This window comes from Phaethon lepturus, unplaced genomic scaffold (genome assembly GCF_000687285.1).
Source record: "Phaethon lepturus isolate BGI_N335 unplaced genomic scaffold, ASM68728v1 scaffold56424, whole genome shotgun sequence".
Taxonomy (NCBI): Eukaryota; Metazoa; Chordata; class Aves; order Phaethontiformes; family Phaethontidae; genus Phaethon; species Phaethon lepturus.
Window position 1 is genome coordinate 11788 of NW_010536654.1, and position 15112 is coordinate 26899.

The window sequence follows — 15112 nt, forward strand, 5'->3', positions numbered from 1 at the left end:
GGGGTGTGGGTGCCCGGGGTGCCAGCAGCCCTGCAGCTCTGGCAGCTCCCAGAGTATTACTAGTTCCCCAAGCCAGTGTGAGCATAAGGAAAAACAGCAGACTCTGAAAGTAAAAATTAATACTAATAAGCCTCCACTTCTACGGACTAGGTCCCTTTTTCAAAGTTACAGCATGCGTTTCTGGCTTGTTCAGGTCCGCTTAACATAACTTATTTTCTTTAACATATTGATATTTAATTTGCTTTCAATATAATAAGTAGCTTAAACCATTAAGTCATTAACAGTATCACCCTTCTAGCCTGCACGTTGATTATCATTCTTGCATTTATTCATTTAGAAAATGAAAATTAAATGCAGGGGTGGAGAATAATACATTTTTTTTCAGATATCCTGAAAATTGGAGTGTTTCTGACTTTTCTTGATTAATCTGTGTGAGGTAGAAGTGTCTGCCTTTTGTTTAAATTACTTTTCCTATTGTCACCTACAGACAGTAAAGAAGGCCTTAGTCCCACTGTGATGATGTCCTAGGCAAGCCAGACTGACCAAAGCAGAACATGCCTGGCAGCTGAAATTTCAAATAAGCAGCACATTCTTTTTTATACTATTGTTTTAAGTCATTCTTTTATGAACTCATTTTTTGTAGACATCAGGGAGCAAGTAAGTGTTAAGGAAAAGTTTGAATCAACTGTGAAAGGTGTCTGGGTGAGAAGGAAACAAAAAAAAAGCTGAGGATCAGAATACACTTCCAGACAGTCTTTCAAAGCATTTGAAATAAGGCTTAAGATTTTTACAAGGTCACAGATTTGCACTTTTCTCTGTTTGTGCTGAGTATGATGTTAAAAAAAGCAAATCAAACCAAAAGGCATCCCTTTGTCACCCTATCTGTCCCCAAGGTGGCGACTGTCCTTCTAACATGTCTTCTCTCATTTTTGTTTTCAAGGACACATCATAACAATTTCCCAGAAAAAAAACATACCATGGATGTTTGGGTCAAATGGTTAGCAGTGACAGCACTGCTTAGTATGGTTGATGCTCAGCTGCCGAAGCCGGCACGGGCCCCTCTGTCTCTGCACAAGCCTTTCATGGTTGTTTGGAACGCACCGACTGAGCAGTGCAGGCTACGGTACAAGGTGGACCTGGATCTCAGTGTTTTTGACATTGCATCCAACACCAATGAGACTCTGAGCGGGTCCAATGTGACAATCTTCTATCACACTCATTTGGGATACTATCCCTACTATTCAGATAATGGAGATCCTGTCAATGGAGGGGTGCCCCAGAACGAAAGTCTTCTCAAACACCTTAATAAAGCAAAGTCTGACATTGACTATTGCATACCGATGAAGAAATTTCAGGGACTTGCAGTCATTGACTGGGAAAACTGGAGACCCCAGTGGGATAGGAACTGGGGCAATAAAAGCATTTATAGAAATAAATCCCTTGAGATGGTTAGGAGGCGGCATCCTCAGTGGTCAGAGGACAAAATTAGGAAAGTGGCTAAAGAGGAATTTGAAAATGCTGGCAAGAGTTTTATGAACAACACTATCCTTCTGGCTGAGCATATGAGACCAAATGGTTTGTGGGGTTACTATCTTTACCCAGACTGCTACAATTACGATTACAAAGAACATCCCCAAACATACACGGGGAAATGTCCAGCCATTGAGTCTTCCCGCAACGACCTCCTGCTTTGGCTGTGGAAGGAAAGCACTGCTCTCTACCCTTCTATATACCTGGATTATATACTGAAGTCAAGTCCAAATGCACTAAAGTTTGTTCACTATCGGGTTAAGGAGGCAATACGTGTTGCCTCAATTGCTAGAAAAGACTACGTTTTACCTGTTTTTGTTTACTCCAGACCATTTTATGCCTATACTTTTCAAGTTTTAACAGAGGTAAGCAGACAGACTTCTTTAGAAATTTAGAGTTTAGAAACAGCCTCTTAGAAAAAGTATTTTCTAAAAGTTTTCCTTGTATAAAAGCATTTATGCGTTTGTTCTTCATATTTAAGACATCCCCTCTAAAAAGAAATACTGTAGTCACAGTACAAAACTCTACACCTTTCAGCAGTTACTATTGCAGGGCTTTGGCCTACTTCTGTAGGATAGCATTGTATATTTTTAATGAGGGTAATTTAGAAAGAAAGGGCAAAGAAATTGTTTCCTTCAGGAAGTAATTCATTCTGATATTTGAATTCTTCAGGACAGCTTGTGAAATGAACTTCACAAATCTTCATGAAGTTTAATACTAATTAGTGTAATGGAAAGATAAACTTCCATGAGGAAGGAGCCTCGGGGCTTTTTTGTTTCTTTATCCAAATGTAAATTCATTCACTATAGAAATAAACCAGTCAAGTAAACTAGTCTGGCCTGGAGTTCCTAACTCCTGCATGATGAGCATTGGCCACCTCGCTTTTCAGAGATAAAACACGTTCAAATATCTTCATGATGGAACATTTAGTGCTAACATTTTGCAGTCCTTTTAATAAAGAAACTGAGTGTTTGAGTCACACGATGTTCCCTCACCCAATTATAAAGTGCAATAAATATATAGTGGCCCCAACATTGACAGTAAAGCTAGGTGTGTACAAATCCCTGACGTTCTGGGTATGTAATCATGATTATGGCTCCGACTTTGTTTATGCACATAATAGAGAGACACAAATGCTTATTGATTTCTCTACTAGTCGTCCCAAGTGCTGAAAGTTTTGTTCTAATCGCCATCAATACCACAAAAAGGGAGGAAATTTGGGGCAGGGAGCTCACGGAAACAAGCCCTAGATGGCTAAGGGCCATCTGGGGGTGCTCCCTCCCTTTGGTTTATGTGAGAGCTCACTTCTGCTGCTGCCAGATACAAGTTCTTGACTCAAACCGGAACAGCAAGAGGGAGAGAAGGGGCAAGGGCAAAGGCAACAGTCAGTCAAGCAAACCACAGGCTGCATGTGGCTTCAGCCTGGACGGGGGGGCTGGGGAGGGGTGGTGGAGCCCCAACAGCCTGGGGAGTGTTTCAGTCTGCCCCCCCCCAAGCAGATGGTACAGAGAAGCAATCATGAATTTAGTCTGCCTCATTTTTAGCAACCAGGGACACCTTGGAGCTGTTTTCTGTGCGATGTGGAAACTGCAGGTCCTAGCTGACTGAGAAATCATGGGCAAGTAGGCAAGGCTGGGTCTCACTGAAGGACACTGGAGTTGGTACAGGCGAGGTTTCATACAAAATTCCTTCACTGAAGAACTCAAGCCATGAAAAAGCCATTTTTCAAATGCAGGCTGTAATAACACATTTTTATAATATAAATCAATCCCTTGATCAATATAAAAATACCACAAACGTTACTAAATTCTATGAAAACTAACATGCTGTTACCAGTTATACACGAGTTCAAATCTGTGGTGGTATAAAGTTACTGTTCTACCTACCTTAAGCTATTTTCTGAACATTACAGCGGTAATTTGGAGTGATGTTGCTCTTAAGTTATGGTCTTTAATTCACCGTCCCATTTTTAAATTGCATGTAGCCATTTACATTTGGATGCTTTAAAGATCATTTTACAACTCCCCAGCCAGGGAAGGTCCATGCATAGCCAGAGAAACATCTTTGGGTTATGCTTCTCTACATCTTTTCTAATAAGAACAGCACCAGACTCTGCAGGCAGCCATGGGGACAGGGCTTGACACGTCTCCAGACTATACACATCATCTGTGCAAACAGCTTGGGGACTGCCAGGAACCTGCAGGGTTGCACTTAAGAAAACTCTAAATAGGAATCATCAGGAAAATGTTCTTGTTTTCCTTCATAGCCCCAAAGACACCAAGATATTTTAAATATGGTTTTATGTGTTCAGATTTTAGACTAGACTGGAGCTTCTCATTTGACCCATGACATGCCCCTAAGAGAAGCTCACAAACCTGAAAACAAGGCATGAAACCTCCGAGCTCCAGCAACAATGTGCGTGAATGTGACAAGGAAAGGAGCCAGTGTAGTACAATAACATCCAGGCTAAATGGCCGTGGGAAAATTGGGATAACAGGCTAATGGATACTTGAGCTCTGACAGGGACTGGGCCAGAACCACTGTCCTGCTCCATCAAGCTGTGCAAGACCTGTGATGTTCTGGTGCCACAGAATTAGTTGCTGACACATTCAAGCCTTGTGTGTAAGCCCTTCTGTACACCGTATGAAAAATACAGTAAATATCACAGTGGAAGAAAATAGAAAGAATGGTTGTGAGTCAGAGTCACTGAGGAAGAGACACAAGTCTAGTAGACCTTCAGAAAGACTAAAGTGCCAGGATGCTGTAGCTATGTCTGCTGTACCTTTCACCCTGACTGCACCTGGAAATCAGGTGAGTTGTGCATAAAGTATCTGAGAAATTCATCCTGCTTTTTTTCTTGGAAACGGTTTATAAATTCTGAATTGGGATCCCAATCAGCATGAAAAGTTTCTGTATTTGCTAGAAATGCATATAAGCAGTTTGCCATCTGTAGGGTAGTTAGAAACTATCTGCTTTGACAATTCACTACTAACTGTGTGGGAGAGGGAGGTTGCACAGTAGCATCTGTGCTTCCTGACTAGTGGCTGAAGTTGTTAATAAAGCAGGATGACAACCAACAAATGATGGATAATGGACAACAACTTCTCTCGTTCATCTACAGTCTCCTCTTATGACCAGGTGTGCATGTGTACAGAGACCATTCACTGCAACCATGCCAGGCTTGCACTACCGTTCCTGAATACAGAAAAATCATGTCTGAAACTAAGACTGTTCAAAATTTAAAGGAAAGATTACAGATGTACTTCTGATTATTTCCTCAACAAGTAACTAGAACTGACTGTCCTGTTTCCTCTTGAGCTCCAAAACTGAAACACCTTAGCTTGTCTCCTATTTTTTTAGTGTCCAATGCAGTGTCTTGGCTGATCAAAATATGGAGAAGCATTGACAGGAACTAGAGCCTCCTCCGCTCTGCCAAATCAGCTGTCTGCTCGGAGATAGCCCAGCATAATCTTGAGAATCTTTGGTTGCACACTGCCCCCAAAAGTTTGAATGAGAACGAGCATCAGAAGGGAAGAGGCTTTGTTGACTTGTTTATCACTTGGAGAAATACCAGACACTTAAGTGGAAGCTGACCCATAAAGTTGTCTCTTCAGGACAGCCCTCTAACATGTGTGGATGAGGATCTGATAGAAAGAGTGACGTAGCATTCCCCACCTAGACAAATACCAAGATGGTTATATTTAAAATGATAGCTAAAATTTTTTAGACTTGCATGTTTTTTTTCCATATGAGGTACTTACACTCACACGGTAAAGCCATGCCAGTGAGCCTCCACGAATGCCAAGCTGTGCTGCGTGAGGAGCAGCGCTAAGTTCAGCCCCCAAACCAGGACTGCTGTGTCTGAGGCCACTGGTAGGGCTCATGTGCCTCACCCGGGGCTTTGGGGATGCACCTCCCTACCTCTGCTCCCAGTTTGCCACACTCAGCTCTTACGAGAGGCACTTATGTTTCCTCTTCTCAAAATACCCGACAGAGACATTTATTTCACTAACGCTGTGTGTGGCAGGGGGGTTGGTGGTGGTGCCTCCCTCTTTGTGAGACCATCCAGTGGTCAGAGCACCCACCTCTGGCACAGGAGCTTTCAGCTCAGTTCTCTTCCCAGCCTGCTCAGGATTAATCCAGCACCCTGTGTCAGACACTAGGAAAGAATTAAGGAATCACCAGACCAAAAAGAACAGGTGTACAAGAGAGAAAAAATAAAAAAGAGGATGCAACCTCCTGTTCATAGGTTATTCAGGGAAGAGCCCTTCTGTGCTGGTGGCTTTTGAGGTACTGAACATGAGTCAGTCATTCAGTAAAAGATGTAACTATGGCTAGAAGCGAGATTCAGAAACCTTATTTCCTTCCTTGTGGGCAAGTTACCTAATTATTAAGCGGAATTAATCATATCAGCTGTAGTCACGTTCCCACTTGTTTCTCTTGCTCTCCTTTGAACCTTCATTGAATGGGTGCAAGGTGAAATGGCAGCCCTCTAAAGGTTGTCTGTAACCTCATGGTGAAGATAACCCCTGATGGAGGGTTACCTGGAGGTGACGTACCTTTTAAGCGTGAGGGAAGAGAGAAAAAATCAGCCCATGTCTTTCTAATTCTCTTTGCTCCTGGGGAGTACTCTTAGCACTTGACCTTTGTTTTAAAGAATACAAGAACAGGAAACATCAGGTGGAAGGAGAGTGTTCAGGTGAAATCCCATACAACAGTTTTGCGGTGAGCTGCTGTTTTCGCCAGCATCCAACACCTGGGCAGGTGCTCTATGTGCCCTTTAAGCACCCCTAGGGGAATGTAGCTTCCAATCAATGCCAGATTGTTGCCTTAGCTTGAGAAAAGTGCTGAGTTTTTCAGCACTGGGGACATGGTGTGATCCTAGGTGTGCACAAAAGTGGAAGCTTAGGTGCCTCGGGAACGTCAGTTGTGAAGTTATCAGTGCCATTGGACTTCACGCATCCAAAGGACCAGGAGAAGAAGCTTTAAGGGTTATGCTCTTAGATTTGATTATTTTATATTCATATGAAGTAGACAGGAAGTGCTGAAATCCCTTCTACAAGTAACAGAAGCAAGCTGTGGAATATGACGGAATAAAAACTGGATTTACTGACTCCTAGTCAAACACCCTAATACCTAAAGTGTATTATTAACAAAATCATTATTCTGGATTTTTCTCAGGTCTTAGTTCATCCAGCATTTCTAAATATCTATTGATTATTTATTTTGGCTGTCTGAAAAGGTTTCATTAATTTGTTAATGTGATCTGGACCGTGTTAGTGCTAAACCACTCAATCATCATGTGGCTAATGTAGAATCAGGCCAGCCTTTGTATCTGGGTAATCTTCATAAAATGCTTTGCAGGTGTGGAAAGCCTGGGAACCCTTTTTACAAAGAGGTGAGGCTGTATTTCACATTCTCTTAACATTCGATATTTTGATCTTTAATTCACATACTTTTTTTTTTTTTTACTGATAAATTAATTCCCACAGGAAAAAAACCCTGCCATTTCCCATGAAAGTAACACCTGCAGCCCACACCACTACCCTTTTATAAAACTAGCACTGGACTATATACTTTTAAGTGTAATGGCGTTCTCTAAAAGACTGCTTTGATGATCAGCAGCAACACAAACTTCAGGTGAGACCAGTTGTACTTTCTATCACTCTGAAAGCTACTCTAAGAGCCAATAGGCAAGCTCTACTCTTTCAGATTTCTGCAGGTTTTCCTGCACTGTTTTGTCCAACATTTTAGTTAAGGGTCAAAGTCACTGCTTGCTCAGACTTCTCTGTAATTGTCTTCAACTCTTAGGCAGAATCTCCCTTTCCCAAGGCATTTATTTGTGCCTAATTTTATATCTCTTGGGCCCTAAATGTTTCAGAAATGGGGACTCCTTAACTATGCATTGGTAAATTAACAGGTCCACTTACACAGTGAAATAAATTATTTAGTAGTAATTAACAATAATAACATGGTTCTTCCATGCTACCATTTTGCATTTCTAAGGTGCCACCACCAAATTGTGATAATTTGGCTGGTATTTTGGGTTGTTTTCTCCTAAAAAGAGCTGAAAAGACTGTATCAAAGACCATCACTAACTTTTTAAAGGAATTTGCTGTTTCTTCATCAAATTGAGAAATATTGTACTATTTACCATTACAAACACTGATCAAGAATGTCTTTCTAACCAGTTACTGTAGGTAGAAATGGCTTTAATTGATCATGCTTTGAAATATGGGGGTGGAAGAAGAACCTTCCTCCATATTTTCTAAGATTTAATTGCCTTTCTTTTGACACAATATTCACAGTCTTGGGGAATGGTTTTAAGACACTTACAAGGCACATTGTTATGTTGTTGGCAGGGCACCAGTGAGTCCTGTTCCACACACAGTCTGTCGAGCTGTGTTACTGCTATTGCTACAACTCCACTGCTTGTTGGTGCAGCTCTCAAAGTGGACATGGTTAAGTCAGTATGCAAATATTTGGGGTTTTTTTTCCCCGCCATTTGCGTTATGCAGCACTGGGGGAGGCTGGTTTTTCAAAGATATGATGGCATTCACGCTGATAGGAACAGCAGCTCTGTAACTGTATTGGTACGACTAGAGCAGCACAAGTTAGACACCTGCCTAAAGCCTATCAACTGCAATTAGACACCATAAGAGGGATGCGATGGTGTGTGATCACACTTACCATCCCTTGCCAAAAGTGGTGCCTATGCAGGTATGGTAATCATTCAAGGACTGGTAGAAAAAATAGATCATTCACTTCTTACTTCACCAGATTTGTTGCATGACCCCTTGTGAATAAACTATAATGATTTCATTATTTAGTAGTCTCACTCATGAGTGCAACCTATGCGGACCTTTGGAGATACACGAGAGATTTCTAAACAAAATAGTGATTTTATTTTTCAAGAACATGCCACAGGACCTGTCTCCTCTGGGGAAAAAAAGTGATGTCCATATCCTAGTGCTTTTATTTTTATATCTTTGGTTTTCTGATGTCTGGACTTGCCTTCTTTTTCAGACAGATCTGGTCAATACCATTGGTGAAAGTGCGGCCTTGGGAGCAGCTGGAGTTGTTCTCTGGGGCAGTATGCAATACGCCAGCTCAAAGGTAGCTTGTATTGGCTTATTAGTGTTTAGGAATCACCTCAATACCTCTTCTCTGCCACCACAATCTCCGTAGCACTTATCTTTACTGATGTCATCAGCCAGCGACTGAGGATGATGGCTCAGTACCACTTTCAGGTCTCGTTGGTTCTATGTTTTCGTTAGGCTGAGAAATCCCGTTCCTTCAGAGCACATTGCTTTGGGCAGGTCATTTGTAGGAGCTTGGAATAATGAGTCCAGGTTAGAAGACAGACACGTTGTGAAGCAAAATCATACAAATATAAGCACAGCTTGTTTTATAGTGTTCTACTTTCTAGCATTCGTACAGATCCACAGAGAAGGAATGGAGTCTGGAGCGGGGGGTATTTTCTCTGCTTACTGGTGGGGTTTGTGCTGAAATGACAGATGGAAAATGATGCTACTACAAGAAAAGGCCTACTTCCTCCTCCCAGATTCCTCAGGCTGTCACAAATAATCCTTCTTGAAGTGATGGAGGCGGCAGGAGCTGCGCTGGGATTTCGCAGAGGCACAGCAGGCTAGCCCCGGCTCCCGAACCTGGGCTGGGCTTTGGTGCCCACTCTGCTTTTCACGCAGCCTGCTCTCCTCCTCCGCAAGTCTCTGGTGAAGCACCACTGGCTTGGGCAGAGGAAGAGGGAAATCTGAACTGGAACTTTCTAGCTGCAATTGCAGCAACTTCTGTGCTGATTTCTGAAAATGATCTGGCTCCTAGTAAATTGAAGGAGTTGGAGAGATCAGGACCAAAGCAGTGACTGAATATGTGTTTTACAACCTGTTAGACCCCTGCACTGCTCCGTGTCAGCAGTTACCAGAAGTCTCTTCTTAAGGAACTAGTTAGTCTCAGATTAGCATATAAACTTCCTTCCTGTTTGCTAGGACTCCTCCCTAGTCTAATACTGTATGTTGCTACCAAGCACCCAAATAGACAATATAGTAAAGGTTAATATTTTGCTAATCTTGCCCGTGGAAATAGGTTACTCCAGTATGTAAATCCAACAAGATTTATCTCAACAGGTTACTTTAGCCAAGAGCAGTTTTGTACCAAGCATCTTCTTAGATATAATAAGTATGGACACAATGCTAGCTACTCTGTAATGTGTCATGGTCTTTTATTTTCTACAGGAGAGCTGTTCAACTGTGAAACGGTACATTGATGGACCCTTAGGACATTACGTCATTAATGTGACCTCAGCAGCCAAACTCTGTAGCAAAGTCCTGTGCAAGAAGAATGGAAGATGTATCCGCAAAAACAGTGATGAGACTGCTTACCTCCATTTGTCACCTACTAATTTTAAGATCCAAGCCCATCACTCAGAGAAGGGCCCCAGGTTCCAGGTGACCGGTGAACCCAGCCTGGAGAGTATTGAAGCCATGAGGCAGAGATTCATGTGTCAGTGTTACCAGGGCTGGACAGGAATATTTTGTGAATTGCCAGACCAAAGGCTAATGGAGCGCTGGGCTCACATTGTGTTCAGTAGATCAAGAAAACAAAAGCTTTATGTCTTCCTCTTAGGAGCCATGCAGCTTCTTCTGCTTCATACCGCTCACTAAAGTCATCCAAGGCTGTGCAAGGAAATAAGGAATGGTACTACTAAGACTTCTGTTCCTTAGCAAGTTTTTATTACAAAGGGAAAAGGCATTGTTGATTAAGTAGTTTTATTTTGTTTTCTTCATCTCCCAATCCTGGAATTGTTTCGGACATTAAACATTTTGAAAGCAGCCTCCTCTTTTTTTACCATCTCCTTTACTCTTAACTCACATTTTACTCATACCTTCAACAGATGAACTTCTGCTGCCACAGTGGAAGCTTTAACTGAGTAAAAAAAGTTGAATAAACCTGTACAATGATTCATCCACACAGAAGCTTAAAAAAGACACAGCGACTCTTTGTTTTAGGGCCGTATGATTTAACATATGGTGATGAGGAAAGTTTTCATGTGGACCAGTGATCACATACTGTTCACTGCAGCTCTTGCTGAAGTCAAATGGCATTTTGTGTGAGCAGAGCAGCACCGTGCCCAGAACCACATCCACTGCAACCCACTGATCACACTGCTTCTGCGTAGAGAATGTAAGAGTTATACATCAGTGCTCACTTTAAAAAAATGTATATTCCAGTATTTCAAGGCCTAATTTGGTACATAACTTCTGGAGGTATTAGTATTTCCAGTGGTAGTTTTGTGCCATCAGTTTCAAAGACACCGTTTGACTGAAAATCTCTGCAATTGCCAGGCAGTGGGTCAAATGTTCATTTTCCCAGAGTGCCAGCCAACCAGCAGAGGGTATATGTAAACACATATACCTTTAGGTATAGGTGTTTATACCCTAGGTATAAAGGTACACCTATATACCTATAGCTATATACCTTCAGGTTTAGGTGAGGGGATCCTGAGCTCTGAGAGTGGTGTTGGCAGCTGGCACCAGTGCTCCTGCCCTGGCAGGTGATGGGAGAGCACGTCTCCTCTTGCTCCGGCCCCTTGGGAAGCAGACAGCCTTGCTGCTTGGCATCACTGCTGCCTTTGGGGCCACTGCGGGTCTTTCCTTTCTGCTCTGTTAACTACACAGGTCTGGTAGCTCTGCTCTCCTACAGCTCTTGTGCAGTCACCCAAGCAACTGGGAAGCAGCAACACGCTGGCAGATCCCACTGCCAGTGTGCATCTCCGTCGTGCGGGAGAGGAGAAGATGAAGAACTCTACTCACTGGCAACACTTTGGCTTGCAGCCTTCAGCTTCAGATGGTGACCTCTTTCAAGGTGATGTAGCTTAAACAACCACTGATTACTGGTTAATTTAGCATCCATAACATACCATCTTGTCAGGTTGTGGCATGTCAATTTGCAGTTATTCATCGGTCCATGTTCATGTGTGAGCATATATATTTCATCAAAGACCTATCTGTCTTCCACACAGCCTTTCAACATAACAAAAAATGTATGCCTTCACTGAATTGATGATAAAACCAAGAAATTCCCTACATCTCTCTCTGACTTAGAGAAGATATTAAAATAATTTTCTTTTGAGGCTTTCGTATGATGTGTTGAACTGAGTACCATTCCAGAGCACGGACACAGAAATTAGTAAGAAACCCACATGTGGGTCTAAGCCACTTTTTTTTTACCCTGACTAGTGTCTGTCTTGGTCATTTATGGCCAGAATTAATTGCTCACATTACATAGTACCCTATTCCTGCAGCAGTTTCGTTAAAATCAGCATGTGGAGAGGATACTCAACTGAGTAAGGAAGTATGAATCTGGCCCTTAGCCCGGACCCCTTCTTGATGCTGCCCTAAATTGCTGTAAACATTAACATGCCTCTATGTGTTATAATCTGCTGGGGTGTTCTATGTTCTTTGTAATCTCCTGTTATCTCTGAACATTTCTTCATGGTAACCCCACAAAAAAACTTTCTTTGGTTTGGCCGGGACCAGATTCACAGCCGGTGTGAACTGCGATGCTCAGATTCACTCAAGCCGAAGACCCATCTCCTAACAGACTTGCAGTGGTTATGTCAAGGCTGCAATGACCCCTTAAACCCAGACATTGAAATGGGACTGACTTCAGTTACATAGAGGCTTAATGCTAGCTATAGTGAGCCACTCCGTAATGACATGTGCTGAGAAGCTGGAGGAGAGCTTTGCCGCTGACCTTTTAGTTTGTAATGCGTAACGGCAATGGTTCACAGCAAAAGTGAAGGTCAAAAACTTCATTATTTTGGTGTGGGAGAGAAAAGATTAAAATTAAAGTTTAGAAAAACTGACAGTTGTTAAGAACTATTCCTTTAGACTGAAGCTAGGGTGTTTACCTTTTCAAATATTTTTATTGATTATATATATTCTGCTTTTGCTGCTTTATTCAGTTCAGAGTTTTCTAAACTTCAAGGGGAATTTACACATATTCTAGTGTATTCAGAGCATAGAAACTAAGCCAAATTTTGCTAAATACCTGCCACTAGTGCAGGTCTGTATTTAAACTGGATGTTCCTGCTTTGTGTAATGCTGTTCTGTGTTCTGAAACCAGGGGTGATGTGCAAATGCTGTAATGTCCATGCATTGTGTCACTGAATTGTTTTTTTTTTTTTAAATATGTTGTGAGTTGCTTTGTAAAGTGTTTCCATTATTTATGTAGAAATATAAGAATATTTAAGAATAAAGAAAGCTTGTAAGAATAAACTGTGTAGAGACTTCTATATACAATTTGTTTGGATAGCGGAAATTCAATTAAACTGACATAAGGTCGTCATCAGCTAAACTTATGGTACTTTGTGGGAAATTTATACAAACAATACAAATTCTGTGGGTGAAGTGGCAATATTCCTGATTCAGCCTGTGATGTATATTCTCTATTATGTTATGCTGACAGAGCCCTGCTAAAGTCCATAAGGCTCTTGCAGTTTACATCAGGTGTAAATTTGCCCAATGTCTCTTCTTTAGTCTAGGTTGCCACTTCACACAGAAGAGTGTAGGAGCATCTGTGGTAGTATATCTGCGTGGAAAGAAAGGTTTTGGAATTTGTCTCATATATTTCTGTGAAGAACTGCAAGCCCAGTTTTGCATCCTCATGACCAGGTTGTCTTGGGTAGAATACCAAAATCAGAATTTTGTCTGGGTTTCTTAATAATTACTGAAGGAACCAAGTATCTAAGTGAATGTAATTTTACAGATTTTTTTTTCTCTATAAAGAAAATAAGATTTACCATTAGACAGTATCCCTGGAAGTTCTTTACAACTACAGCTGCCAGTGGTGGGGTTGGAGGCAGCTGTGCTGCTGACAGAGGGCTGGCAGAGGTTGCACAGCTGCAGGTAAGGGCTTCCATGTCTTGCGTGCTCCTATGTGGGACCACTAACTACATCGTCCAGTACCAAAGTCAGGATGTATTTGACCTCTTAGCCCCACAGGTGACGATGCCCTAGGTCACCTACCAGGATAGAAGCACAGTCTGATGCTGCATCAGTGCCCTGTACTAGGGCGGGTGCAGGATGGGATTGTCCAAGGTTGGCTGGAGCCTGATGCTCGGCAGGACCACAGAGCATTCACCACCCTGCGGGGCCAGCTGGCCAGCTGCCACAAAAGCAAAGGTAGCCAACAGCACCTCCGCTCCCTTCCCTTCTTTTGTGGGTGCTTTGCATTCATCAGCGCTCTCAGCAACCTTGCAGCGGAGGTCTTACTGACATCCTGGTGTTTTTTTTCCCTCTTCACTGTGGAGAAATGTGAAATACAGTAAAAACATTGGTAATGAGCATTTTTAATCTTCTGCTAGCATTAAATTAATATTAGTCTTCAAAATAAGTAATGAACTAATTGATCCACTTAGTCCAGGTCTGAACACTGAAATCAAATTCAAATGAATAGGCTTTCTTGCAAAGCCCAGCTACCTGGAAGGTAGAGGAGATGTATCTTTTTTTTTTCCCCTACTTCATTGATCCTCCCAAACAGTATCATATAGTTACAACCTTGACAATTTATTTCTTTGTAAGTACACTTCTGTCTTTGATGGTACCTTGGATCAAATCAAACTCCAGAGGCTACTGTAGTACATATAATAAATAACAAAGTAGAGAAAGCTTTGCAAAATACATTTTTCATTACAGCCTATTTAGTATTGTCTTGCCTGATCATTCTTGTACACATAATTTTACCAAGATTTTTTTTCTGGTCTAGTCTTATGGTCCCATCTTCAAAGAGGTATGATCCAGTCTCTATCTGTGTTAGAATTATTTGGAGGAGGGAGAGTCTGAAGCAGCAGACAACTGTGCTATAACCTTTATGATGATGTCCTTAACTAGAACCAGCTCTTAAAGCATAGTTGATCCTGGGAAATGGGCACTGGTTTCTGGAGATAATAGGAACAAGGATTTGCTGTATTTCATCTGCACCACCACTGCTTCAAGATGATAACGGGCTCAGACCCCACATCTTTACTCTTCCCAAATGCTGAGCTGTAAAGTCGTCTAATCCTCTACTTCTCATCAGAGGTTAAACACTACCGACAGAAGCATGAGTGACAGGCTTCCAGCTTTTCTCAAATTTGCCGATTTAGCCTTCCAAAACTTAGAAATTCGTGGAAATGTTGTGTTCATTTGCTTTTTCTCCCTCAGCGCTGCTGGGCGTTGTTGTATGTTCTGGTCAACTCATAAACGTATGGAAAGGCTGGGACTCATTTCAATTCACTTCAGTCGACAGGTAGATATGTGGGGTTGCAGTTCCAGTTTGACCAGCTTTGGGTGCCTCTGGCACCTTCTCCTCACTCCCAACCTTTCCTCTCACTCCCATCCCTGTACCGTGGTGTGCTGGCCCCTGCTTGTTCTGGCACGGCAGTTTGGGTACCCTTGTTCTGACCTCGGTTGGGAAACCATCCAGGTCAAAAGTTCCCTTGTGAAAAAAAAGGTGCCTCCCACCAGTGTTTTTTTTTTTCTAAAGTCAGATTATCCTCTGAGTCACATCACACTGCTCACGC

General features: G+C 42.1%; 1 protein-coding gene across 1 annotated transcript; it reads left to right on the forward strand.

Moving 5' to 3' along the window:
• The first annotated feature begins 1022 nt into the window (after positions 1–1022).
• Positions 1023–10211, forward strand: LOC104614866 (hyaluronidase-1-like). The gene is made up of 3 exons (XM_010286224.1): positions 1023–1895; positions 8557–8646; positions 9783–10211. Exons 1-3 carry the CDS (start codon positions 1023–1025, stop codon positions 10209–10211), a joined length of 1392 nt encoding a protein of 463 aa, XP_010284526.1.
• Positions 10212–15112: the final 4901 nt, after the last annotated feature.